Source organism: Centroberyx gerrardi, chromosome 11 (genome assembly GCF_048128805.1).
Source record: "Centroberyx gerrardi isolate f3 chromosome 11, fCenGer3.hap1.cur.20231027, whole genome shotgun sequence".
Taxonomy (NCBI): domain Eukaryota; kingdom Metazoa; phylum Chordata; class Actinopteri; order Beryciformes; family Berycidae; genus Centroberyx; species Centroberyx gerrardi.
The window spans coordinates 19,356,207-19,369,211 of record NC_136007.1 but is presented as its reverse complement, the minus strand read 5'-3'; the positions used below and the strand labels follow the sequence as shown (position 1 = coordinate 19,369,211).

At 42.6% G+C, this 13,005-nt stretch overlaps 1 protein-coding gene across 3 annotated transcripts in view; it reads right to left on the bottom strand.

Annotated features, from left to right (window-relative positions):
* LOC139931823 (RNA-binding protein Musashi homolog 2-like) overlaps positions 1-13,005 on the bottom strand; it is a 230,006-nt gene that overhangs the window by 149,280 nt on the left and 67,721 nt on the right. For all 3 annotated transcript variants that reach the window (XM_078286451.1, XM_078286450.1, XM_071925429.2), the window contains exon 6: positions 7,884-7,976. In XM_078286451.1, coding sequence (XP_078142577.1) covers positions 7,884-7,976 — 93 coding nt within the window. The remainder of the gene's footprint in view (positions 1-7,883; positions 7,977-13,005) is intronic.

Below are 13,005 nucleotides of genomic sequence, written 5' to 3'. Positions count from 1 at the left end.
ATTACCATCCGCTGCCTTGCTGTTCAGGCACTTGAGGGAATTCTATCCAGAGGACTGCAAAATATCTTTAGCAAATGCCTCAAGATCTAGAAGGCAGTGTATGTCAGCTCAGATGTAAGGTGAGCATTGTGCAGTGTCATCATTTGAGGTGTACAGTGTGAACTCCCTGTTCTCCAGGTGGCGATGAGTTGTGATCCACACTGACTGGTTTCCTAGAGCTGTGCAGCAGAGGGATGTGGAGCGCTGACAACCCCGTGTTAAGGAAATGTGTCTGATGAGGATGAAAAGGGCTATTTGGGCTCAAGAGCAGTTTTGCATCCTCTTTAAAAGCCTATCAGATGTGAGCTGAAATTTGACACCATCATTTGGTTTCTCATTTGGCTGAGGAACGCCAAGACACCAGGCCTGTCACTCAGAGGCCAGCATCTGCCTCTGTGGCCCTCGAATGCAATCTCCAAATATCACCTGTCACTGCAACCCTTTCCAAACATACACTTGATCCACAGCAAGGAAAAGACGCTGTTTCACTCTGTCTGGTGGATATCTATTCATTTTCTGAGCACGGCCTTAGAAACTGGTTCGTCTGATAAAAGTTCAAAAGTAGGGTCTAACAAGAAGAAGACCTGACTGTATTTCCACATTAGCAGTTGGAGAGTGATACTTATCTTTTCTTTTAAACCTCGGTAACTGCCCTAAATAAACCATGCATTCCATGCAATATTCATGTTTTCTCAATAACAGTCCATTTTACACACTAAAATCTCATTGAGATGTAATGAAGGGACCTGATATCACCTTAAAAGAAAAAGTTGAATTACATACATACACACATTAGATAATGCTTTTATTTTAATTTTATACCTTCACATAATTTTGCTACAATTTCCTTTTCAATTTGATAGAACAGAGTGCTTTGTGTAGATCTCCGCAAAAAAAAAAAATCCCAGTTACACTTCAAATTTGTTTTGTTCTACAACATACTACAAAGCTGTATTTTTCCTCTTGCAGGAAACGCGCCCCTTGGACCTCACGAGCATTACTTCCTTGCCCTTGGACCTCCGAGCCCCCCTCCCCCAAATCTTAAATCTGTCCCTGTTTCCTTGCTGACACATCAATGAACAGAACTCAGCATGAAAACGCCATACATCTGGGAAGTATAAGCCTCTTCTGTGAACTAATACCCCTCTTGGTTCCCATGGAGGCGGCCTCCAACCTGGCGTTCACGAGGCACTAGACTGCAGTTTGCCAGGCTGTGGTGTAGGTGAGGAGGCGGAGGCCTTGCTGATGGTGAGGAGAGGGGATGCTGCTTCCCTGCTGAATGGCATCCTCAACCCCCCCCTACCCCCAAAACACTCATTCATTTCCCTCCCTTCTTGTCACAATAGCAGAGCAGAGATTGCTGCCTGCCGCCTTCACCAGATTGACCCCTTTGAGCAGGTGCTGGATCCCATCCAATCACAGTCAATCTTCTTTAAACATTTCATTCTTTAAGCAGAACAGGGGCTCAAAATTCCATCATTCAATGACCCGATGAGTCGCCGATAACGCAATCAAGCCAATCCCAGCTTATCCCGAGGGAGCCATTTCAGGGGGGGCAGCCGGGGGACGGGCCTACGCAGACCCACAGACGGGTGTCAATCTCCCCTGATCCACGGCTCTCTGTGTGAGCCGGCTATACTGCACAGCACCTGGCTGCTGGGGGAGACCAACTGATAGGTATTATTAAGGATCAGCAATAGTCGAAAATCTATTTAATCCTTTGTTAAATGTCTGATCCTTGACATAGTAATATTCAGTAACATGCAGTAAAAACATGTATTACCACGCACATGCACACTTTCTCTCTCTCTCATAAACACACACACACACACACAGATACAATCATGTGAATAGTACAACTCAATTCTTCAGTGGCCGTTTAAAAGCCACTCTGTTGGAAATGTTGCCGGGCCACTGGGCAAATAAAGGTCAAGGGGGATATGAAATAGTTTGTCTAACTGGCCCTTTCCTCTGTCTGTCCCTGCAGCACCACAGCCATACCCTGTTTCATAGCCAATCCATTTCTATCGCTCTGCCCTTCTCACTCCCAGTCCCAGTCGCTAACTACAAGTGACTGCAATGAGACTGAAGCCTCTGGCTAAATCTCCACTGAAAGGCACATGCTCCATCAATGCTGTTCTGATCACTTCTTATAATCACTGGAACCAGACTATATCCTCGACTGATTGGAGGAAATGACGGCAGAGAGGAAACAATCACAAAATGTCAGTAAATGATGGACACCCAAATGTTGGACTGGCAGCGGCCACTGCGAGCTGCCATGTAAATGGCATGCAAATGTGCACCTGCACTAGCTGAGGGAGAGGAATGAAGGACTGCGATATCTCAGGAATAAACTATACTGAGTGGATGCAGGGCAACATGGTATCTCAAAGAGCATGTCTTCACAACACTTTAAGACCAGTCCACTTTAATAAATCATGCTGGCCTTTTGTTTTGTTTTTTTCTCATGTCCAATGTTTATCTTTTGTTTTTTATATCGCCATTTCAGCCAATGAACATTTCTGTATTTTAGTTTTAAGCTGTGCTTACCAACTCCAATAAGGTTCAATGTGCATTTAATATGCATCTTCAAGACCTTCAAGTTTACACCCTGTGTATGTTCTGTCATTGCAAATAATGAGGGTTTAAGGGCATTTTCACCCATGTTTCAAATCTAATTCTGGAATGAAACAGATGACGCAAGTGTGATGATATCAACATCACAATGATTTATAGACTGATAGATTGTTTTTAGTCTCTGGACAGTGATTTAGATACAGTTTAGAAGTGTATCTAAAAAAGGACAAAATTTGTGATGAAACAATGGATGAGCAAAAGGTTTGTAAAACTATAATGATCCATTCAAGCACAGTTATAAGAAGCAAAATATTTCATTGATATTATAAAATCCTATAATTCAGTTGGTAATTTTAGTATATCCTCAATAAAAAATGCATTCTTTTTTTGTCTGTATGTTTTAGGTGAAATGAGCAAAAAGCAAACAGTATTCCCATCCCAAATCTCCAAGAAAAGGTGTCAATAAAAAGGATTTCAAAACAATATACTCCTCCACTGACTCTGGTAATTGTCATCAGGACTGCTTTTTTACTTGACATGCCTGAAAACCTCCAGTGTTGTTATTAGGTGTACGCACTTGGGCAGGTATACTAAATGAATTCATATGGAGTCCTTTTCCAGACGGTCACACAGAGTTATTTTTTCTGCCATTTACAAAATCTCAATGCACACAAAATGTCAGCCGTGGTATTAAATTACCGGAGCCTCAGAACAAATTTCCTGTCACTAACCAAAGAATATTTTTCTGAAGCTTTTATAATTTCAATTCTTCCTCTCATCTGCTTCCTCTCAGCGGAAGTGTGCGAGGAGGCAGACCTTTCTCTGGCCAGAAGTGAACCACAACAGGAACAACATGCTGCTACTGTAGGCCGGCCTGGCCCGTACTGAAAGTAAATCCTCTGTGCTCTGACACTGATCTACGGGCTGAAGAGGCATCGACCCTCTCACCCCTAACCCTGTCCTTCCAATGTCCTCCAACAGGTGTCATCACTCTTACAGCCATGTCCCTTGACTGAGTAGACACAATAATTTTTTTTACTATGTGACCATTAGCCCTAGCTTAGAGAAGAGGCCCTGTCCCTGGACCAGTGGCTCTATCTTGCTTGTCTGCCTCGGTAGTGACCTTTGGGTGTCTACCTCTAGCCCCCCTCAGCCCAGAGGCAGTGAACAGGTTAAGCCCCTCCTCCTCCTCGTAGACAACTCCTCCTCCAGGATCTGGCTCTAGACCAGTGGAGCATGAGAACCGGGACGGCCCGGACATAAAGGGCCGATTGTGGCAGCCCACTGACATGGAAGCAACTGGGTCTGATGAAACTAAAAGTCAGCTTCAGGCCTGCAGAGCACAGCCGAGCAAAAGGGAGGAGTGCAGGCACTGGGGCACTGAGCAGGAGTTGTTTCAGCTTAGCCAAATAAGGGCACTATGAAATGCACTCAAAGCCGATTACAATAAACCAATGAGGAAGCATTAGCCACCCCGGCTAATTATGCCTTTAACTGTGGGTAGAGCTCTTCTCATGCCTGGGCAGGGCGCTGCTGTTACGTCACGTCCAAATTCATTAGGAGGTGTCTCACCAACTCCCTTATTTAATCAAGTGCTTGGCTCATTGGATTATTTTGGAGTGCTAGGTGTTTGGTTAGCAGGTGTTTGATTTGTTAGAAACACAGTAAGGCCTTTAATGCCAATATACAACAAGAAAGAGAAATACTTTTCTCTTTAGGAGATTTACCTGACATATTGCACGGCACATGCATGAACTATCAACATTTCTGACAGCTTCAATACACATTTAAAAACATTTATATATAACGACATGTTGGAAATAATTCCTTTTAACAAATTAAACAAAATAATGTGCCTGTAGATTAACCCAAGAGATTTTACCGAAGGTTGCTCCACTACATTATCAAAGGTTGCTTTTTGTTTGCATCCTCCAATATTCTTCTTCTATGATACACTAAATTGCAAGGTATATAAAGGGCAATACAACTAAATGTCACTTTTCCAATATGTTTTGTTTACATTGCCAAGGTGTGGATATTAAGCTCATTGGCTCATAATGGCATTTTGTTTTGAAATCCACTCTGTAATCATGTTACATAAATATCATATGAATATGCTTTATATACAAAGGTGCATCAAAGATATACTGTATAAATTAACCGCCTCCCAAAAAAAAAGACTAAAGGAGTGTCACACCTGTTAGCACGCCTTCTTTCAGCCCATACTACAGAAGGCAACAGTTTGCATTTCACGCTGCAATATCTCATGAGGTGATGAGAATATGAGATATATCTGACCAGACTGATAGGAGGTTTGGAATAACTGGGCAGTAACATTGGGCGGGAGGGCGGCCCAGTGGTTAGAAGGACCGTCCTTCAACCAGGAGACCTGGAGTCAAGTCCTGTGTCAGCAAGCATCCACTCTGCTGAAATGTAATTTAGCAAGAAACTGAATCCCTACCAGATCCAGGGTTGCTCTGTAGCTGAGCCTGACCTCTGACCTCCTTTGGTAAGTAAAAAGAATTTCTCTACAGGGATCAATAAAGTATCACATTCTTATTACACTATAAGGCATGTCAAAACCCAACTTTTCAGTGCTATCACTATCTTTGGAGGTTGATATTTGGGGGTGCTTCTGTTAGTGACACAAACCTCAAGCAAAGGCAAAGCAAGGGAGGGATACAGTTAAATGCATTAAACAAGATCAAACTGCCTACAAATGATCATATAGATTTTCCTTACAAAGATGGCAAGATTCTCTGATGGAAAAGGCAGCAAAATGTCTATACTAGCTAGGCCTACATGCTAGGCAAGAAACAAAAGCAGGTCTCCGAAGGCTGACAAACTCAGCAGATAAACAAAGTACATTTTCTGTTTTTTCATAATAGCACATCATAGCACACACAGCACACTGATTCATGTGACTTTAAAGCAAGGCAGCAATGGCAGCAATGCCTCCAGTTGAGATTGTTAGAAGGGACAGGGAGCCCAGACAACGTTGATAAGATTGTCTCATCTGGCTTGCAGGGCTAAGTTGAAGTGTGCTGCCTGAGAAAAAATGGAAAGGCAGGATGTGGCTTCTATTAGGCAGGTAATGGGATCCATCTGAGATGCATAAGAATCAGTCAAACACAACCACACTTCAGTTCCACTCAACTGACTGTCACAATCACTTTAAATGCACACAACTTCGGTATGTACTGTAGGTAACACAAATGTGGCTCCGACTGAGGAGCGGCTCCTCTGAAGTTGTGCCAGGTTTGGGCATGTGCTCTTTCCTAATGGTGACGGCTGGGAGAGTGGCAGTGAGACTGATGTGCATGAGAGCTGTCAGCCTCTCCCCATAACAAATGCCACCTCTCCCACTGACAGAATGGAGACAGAAGGGAGGGATTGAGGAGGGGGGGGGTGGGGGTGGGGGGTTTGGGGAACAGACAGAACCTGTGACCCAATTGTGGCCACACCAGCTGTTTCCCCTCCACTGCATCCCAACCACCGCCATCTCCGTAGACCACATCCTGCTAATTGGCCTATACTGCCTAGCCTCCAACACACACACACACACACACACACACACGCACACGCAGACACACACAAATAAATAAATGCCGAATAATATCAGTCAAATGGCTCAGAGAACATTCCCAGTGAGGAAGATGTTTGCCAGTGCCTTAAGCTGCAGTACCGCAATGATTGATAAGGCGTTCGAAACATATACTTCCCAGAAATATAAATGACAAGCTGCCCTGCCACCATGCTGGCTAATGCCCCCCTCGTCATGCACACAGACAGGCAGACAGGCAGACAGACAGACAGACAGACACACACACACACACACACACACACACACACACACACTGCCACCAACATTCTGTGGAGGAGAAACTGAATTAATTGGTTTTCCCTTCTCTGGATGAGTCCTCAGAGTGGTGTGTATGTGGCGATAATGGTAGGTTGCACTGACAGGCAGGTTATTTAATAAATCCTGGGCTGTGTGAGACAGAAAGGAAGCAGAGGGACACAGACAGAGAGAGAGAGAGAGAGAGAGAGAGAGAGAGAGAGAAGGAGAGAGAGAAAATGATACCTCTTGTTGCTCTATATCTTGTCTGCCATAGCCCATAACATCTACTCTGATTTCCTCGTTGCTGGAGACACTCAAACTTGCTCATACGCGCACACACACACACACGCACGCGTGCGCACACACACACACACACACACACACACACACACACACACAAACACATGCGAGCGCACAGACATACTGACACAAATGCACACTCCTAATCATGCACCCACATAAATACACTTAATCGCCGGCACACTCACGCATGGCGAGAGCAGTACTGCAGACACAACCAAGCATGCACAAGTAGGCTATAAAAGCACACACAGAAACATGCACAAGATCTTGCTCAATCAGCCTGATTTGTTTGTTTCCTCCTAAGCATTTGAGGATTCCTCAAGGAGGAAAAAACTTTGTATAATCAAGTCAATTATGTCATTCAATCAAGTCGAAAATCATTTCGAGCCCTTTCTCAGATCCAATGATTGCGAAGTCGTGCTGAATATTTGCTTGCTGCCTCCTATCCTGCAAATAAGCCGTCCTTATTTGGAACGGCAGACCAGGCCATGGCGAGGCCTTCAATCCCCACTTCCACAAAAAAAACAACAAAAAACAAAAGTCTTCACCTTGCTTTCAGTCAAGAGAGCAACAATGGACTCTGAGGCAGCTTTAGTGGAGAGCCATCTGCATATTCTGCTCTGAAGATGAAATAATTGTTTCTATTAATTTACAGCAGGTCTTTGGCCTCCTTCAGAACATACTGTAGTACATTATGTTCCCACGAAGAATCCATCCTCGGTGACATTGTTTAAACTCAAGGTCAAGTGCTGATGTTATAGGGACTGCATCAGCTGAAGGTGACCTTGGGCTGATGTGGAATATGGCATGAGGGAAATGGATCTCAGCTCAGAGTGAGGAAATTATGTGTGAAATGCTGCCACCGTATCAAAGACTGTGTGTGTGTGTGTGTGTGTGTGTGTGTGTGTGCATGTACAGTATGTGTGTCGTTGCGTGTGCTCGCGTGAGAGGGTGTGCATATATGCTCCACTCAGCTTGGGGCCTTGGTCATGAGAGCAGCATGCAGAAATTGCAGCAGGGGACGGGGACAAACAACAGCTGAATATATGCATCCAGCCCAAAACGCCAGGCTTGTTTTCTTTCAAGCCATACAGGGGAATCATCAAAAATAGAGTCTTACCTTCCCAAACTGTTCAAAATACTGCTTCACATCTTCCACTACTGTGTTGGCCGACAATCCACCCACAAATATTTTCTTTGTTCTTGTGACCATCTGGAAAGAGAAGGGCGAGAGGAAAAGATTAGTGACGAGGCTTCAAATGCGTTGCACAACACCTTTAATGAGGCTCCAAGCATACTGAGTGGGCTGTACCTGTGATGGGGGGATGAAAGACAGAGAGGGGGAGAGACGAGCGAGAAACTGAGAGACCGAAAGAGAGAATGGGACTCTCAAAATTACCATTATTATTATTACAGGTTGAATTGCGATTTTTTGTGAGACCTGCCAGCCTTTCATAGAGAGAGCGCGCTGTTGCTAGAAAGTAATGCATACAGTCAGGTTTCAGAGCATTGCAGCATTATAGCATTAGTAACAGGCAAGGTCACAAGTGCTGAAGGGTTTGCTAGGAATACTGCTCTTCAACAACAAAAGCAATTCTTCAAATACAGTGAATTTTCCAAACTATACCATTTCAAATGGCATGATAACGCACCACCAGCTCTGATCAAAGCACATTTTGTCACACAATTAAAGACCTCCATTTCATCCTTAAAAGTTGCAGTTTATCTTTGCAAAACATTCAGATACTTTATATTCGTTTTGAACCATTCAAAACTTAGAACAATAACAGAGAAATAATTTATGGACTTTCAAAACACAATTAGTGAGTGCTGGGAGATGGAATCAGAGTGCATTAAAGCCTCATTTAGTTTCAAACAGCAAGAATATTAAGGATTATTACCCACGGCATCAAAAAGGGCAAGAACATCTGCCGTAGAGAGTACATGCTAAATTTAGGAGGACAATATTTTCTCAGGGAAATACAGTAACAACAACAGTGTCAGTGTAGAATGTGTGATGGACTGTTGCTTCCTTGCAAACAAAGTTATGCCGATGAAAATGAAGAACCAATTAACTAATGAAATGTTAAGTACCAACATTATAACACAGAACCTCTCTTATCCAAACCTCAGACTTGTGAAACATTTGGTCTGCATAGTTGTTGGATTTTCCTTGCTGATACGTGACACTTAAACGTATAAACTGCAAATCAGACTGTAGTTTGGACTTTGTATTGTACTGGCATTTGCATTGAGACCAAATTAAAACAGCTTCAAAAATTGTTGTTTTTTTTTTTTTCTTGGTTTTTATCCTCGATTCAGGTTTATATTTATAGGTGTTTTTACTTTAAAAATGTCTACATCTACTGTACATCCGGTAGCCAATTTTTTTGTCGCAATATTGCTCTGCTATAGCATATGTGGATGTACTGATATTATGTGACGCATAATGCTTTTTTTTTTCATACTTTCATACTTCATCAACTTCCCCATTATCTTATCAGCAAACAAAAAGGAAGCAGAAAAGGCAGCAGAAAAAGTCACAGCTCCCATCTCCCTTGCCCCGACACAATCAAACAAACGTAAATGAGGGCAGGATAAACATGCTTTAGAGATGCATAGCAAACACCAAGCAGGTTTGAAGAGTCTAGCTCAGTCAAAATGTTGACCGAAACGTTTTTGATCTATGAAAGAGGCTTTACACTGAGAAAAGCGAGGCGACATTCAGCTGAAGTCACCATCTGTCAAGTGTTTTCTAGGTGCACACAGTCTCACAAGCACATATCCTGCACATATGCACACAGCCTCCCACACATGGGCCCGCTCTAGTTACAATTTTGTTAAATTTTCTTCGGCTTATTTCATGATTTTTATAGTATTCATCTGTTTTACCGCAAACATCAAAATACTATGCTATTCTGTCAAGTTCAATTAATCCATCCTTTCCGAAAAATTGTGCAAAAAAAGTGCATACATTTTATTTTATGAAATAGTAATTCTATTCTATTACATTTCAGTGCTCCTAACAATTTATTCTTCCTGACAACCACCATTTTTTGAAATAAACAAGGTTCAACAGTACTTGTAAACAAGTAAATCCACATAGCGTGGCAACACTTTTTTCTACTTTGCAATGTTCTTGCATAGGAAGCCATCACATCTGGATGACAACCGGTAGACATGCAAATGCATCAAGCGGCTGGTTTGGGGTTATACCCCGGCCGGGACCCAGCAGCTGCGTCATCCCTCTCCTCACCCCTCCTTCCAGCATCAGGCCTCGGGGCTCTGGGGTTATCAGCCTTGGATGCTGCCGCCGGCAACCCCGAGCCAGGCAGCTGCTGATAAACTGGCTTGGCGAGTATTTATCAACATCACTCACTTTTATCATCGCCAATCTAGGTAAAAAATAAACAAGTCAATGTTCATCTCTGCTTGCCTCTCTACATCAGCTGTTTCTCCTGCTTCCCTTCTGGCCCACCCATTCCCTGGTCATTTTTGGGTCTGGTGCTCCATCAGCCTGTCTGTAACCAGTCAAGTTTTCAGCCTTTTCTTTATACTTTCTGACATGTCTCCCAATAGCTGATGGGATTTCTTGAGTCCTGGTACAACGCAATTACTTTCTCTATTTCTCTCTCCATGGTGACAACAGACATTAAGCCTCATAGCTCCACACTGTGTCTCTCTATGGCTACGCTGCTTGGTGTTTCCATCCAGTCAGAGACACTAGGGAGGGGCAAAAGACTATTCTCATAACTATTACTTGTCTCATCTATTTGAATGTTTGATGCATTTTAAGCAACAAAAAATGTATGAATAATTGCCTCGCCGGTAAAAGATCTGCAATTTATTTATTTTTTTGCTTGTAAACATGCTGGTAGTGCATTAACGTCACGCTGACCGACTGAAATGACTTTGGAATTGTATTTAATTTGACACAGATCATTTTAAAGATTCATTTTTCGTTAAAATGGATGCATTTTCTTGTTAACCCAATCACAAAAAGATGTAAAAACTAGATAATAACCACTAGGGAAAAGAAAATTCCCTTCACTGCATTTACAGCAACATTCGTTCTGCTCTTTTGGGTCTGCCTAGCGTAGTGTTTTAAAAGTCTTTTGACAACGTTTCAATTCAAACTGACAGATTTAAAAATGGACTACTCTTCAACCCAGTTTTTCTTTAACCCAATTTTTCAAACATTCAGTTATTTTTGCACATCCCTAAGAGACAGTAGGGAGAGTTGTGTGTGTGTGTGTGTGTGTGTGTGTGTGTGTGTGTGTGTGTGTGTGTGTGTGTGTGTGTGTGTGTGTGTGTGCGTGTGTGCGTGTGTGTGTGCTTGCACATGCATGCGTTTCTAATTTCATGAGTGTGTGTGTGGCTGTATGTGTTACAGGGCACATAGGGCTGCAACAATTACTGCATTAAACCACATTACCATCGAAATATAGGAGGCACACCACAGATACACAGGGAGGCAGGGAAAAATGTAAAAAGCTCTTGCCACACTCTTATAAATATCTTTTAATACATTTCTAACAATAATAGACACAACAAGATAACCATATAAACCATAAACAACTGCAGGCAGCATGATCTATACCTGAGGTCATCAGGGAAAAGATATTTATCTCACGATGCTCGTCATTTTGGGGCTTTCTCCAAACCATTTTCATATTTCCAGAGGTGAACAGAGATTGGATTTATCATGTGACTGTTAAAAACTGTCCACAATGGTATGTGCACCTTCTTGATTTTAATAAAAACTCACACATCTTTTACAGAACTCACATTCTGCATCAAGTATGCAACTTCAGTGCATCATCATGCTGCGTGTTTGGAAAGCTGAACAAATCAAAAATAACTATTATCTCAATTCGAAAGCACTGGTAATCACTGTAATGTGGTTCACATTGCAGAAATGATGCTTCTTCAGGGGGTAATTTCAGCTGGAAGTTTTACCAGGGTAGCTGAGGAAAGTCACTGTCGTTCCACACAAGACAACATAGGACAGGATACAGTATAATAATTACCATCGATGGACCTCATCTGGTTACTCTAACGCTGTCCAGCAGTAAACTGGCAGGATCTGGGGTGTGCCTTGTCCATAAACCTTAACGTCAATATTTCAGTCCCAGCCTGCAGCACACACACACGCACACAAAGACACACACAAGCTGCACACAAAATCTGCGCAAAACACACACCTGTCAGCTCTGCTACTTTAACTTACCCACTGACTCACATAACAGAACAGACTGGGGACACATCCTTTTAGTCCATGCCAGGCTGGCTATTATCAAAGTTACTCTAGTCCAAGCTGTTTCACTTTGATGACTATGACCTATTGTGTGATTTGTGTGTTTGTATGTGTATGTGTATGTGTATGTGTGGGTGTGTGCCATCTTTCCTCCTGTGCGCAGTAATTGAGAAGTGTGAGCAATGCAGCTCCACACTGCACTTCCTTTACAACAATGTGCTTCTACTTTAAGTAGGTGCTACAGAAGCAGGGGCTGCTGTGACTGCTGAGGAAGTCGACAAAGAAAAGCCTGCAGCTAATATGGCAACTTCTTATTATTTGTGAAAATTTCAGGAGTTCTACCCGTGGCAAGCAAGCAAACACTCAAGGAGCCTCAGCGTCACACTTACAAAAAGGTATTAGTGTTTTGAACATGCATACAGAACCGAGACTGCAAAGACAAGACGAGGATGTTATTAACTCCACCAGTAGGATATGAAAGTAGATGAATATAGTGTGAAACAGAAAAAAAAATATGACAGAAGCAAGGCGCAGTGGAAAGAAAACAATGTATAACGTATTTATGCAAATCTTGAGATTTTGTACAAGGGAGCTCTAACTCTTAGGCCTGAAATTTGTTTTCTTTTGATTATGTTCACAACAACATGGCAACTAAGACATGGTGATGGAGACATTTAGTAGTCTCACCTGCAAAGCTATAGGCTGACACTCTCTCTCTCTCTCTCTCTCTCTCTCCCTCCATCATGAATGAAAATAGAAGTGCCCCTCAGCCCTTCATGTTCTTGGTTCATTGTGTTGGGTCACTGCCTCTCTCTCCTCCAGCCGCAGGTTAGCCTTCCATCATTTGCTCCACTATAAACATTTTTGTTAACAGTGTATTGCTCCTATACCTTACTAAAGAGTATTATTCACACTTTATAGTAAGGATCATTAATAAATGCAAATTAATCATCAGCTAATGGCATAATTACTGTTTTGTTATTAC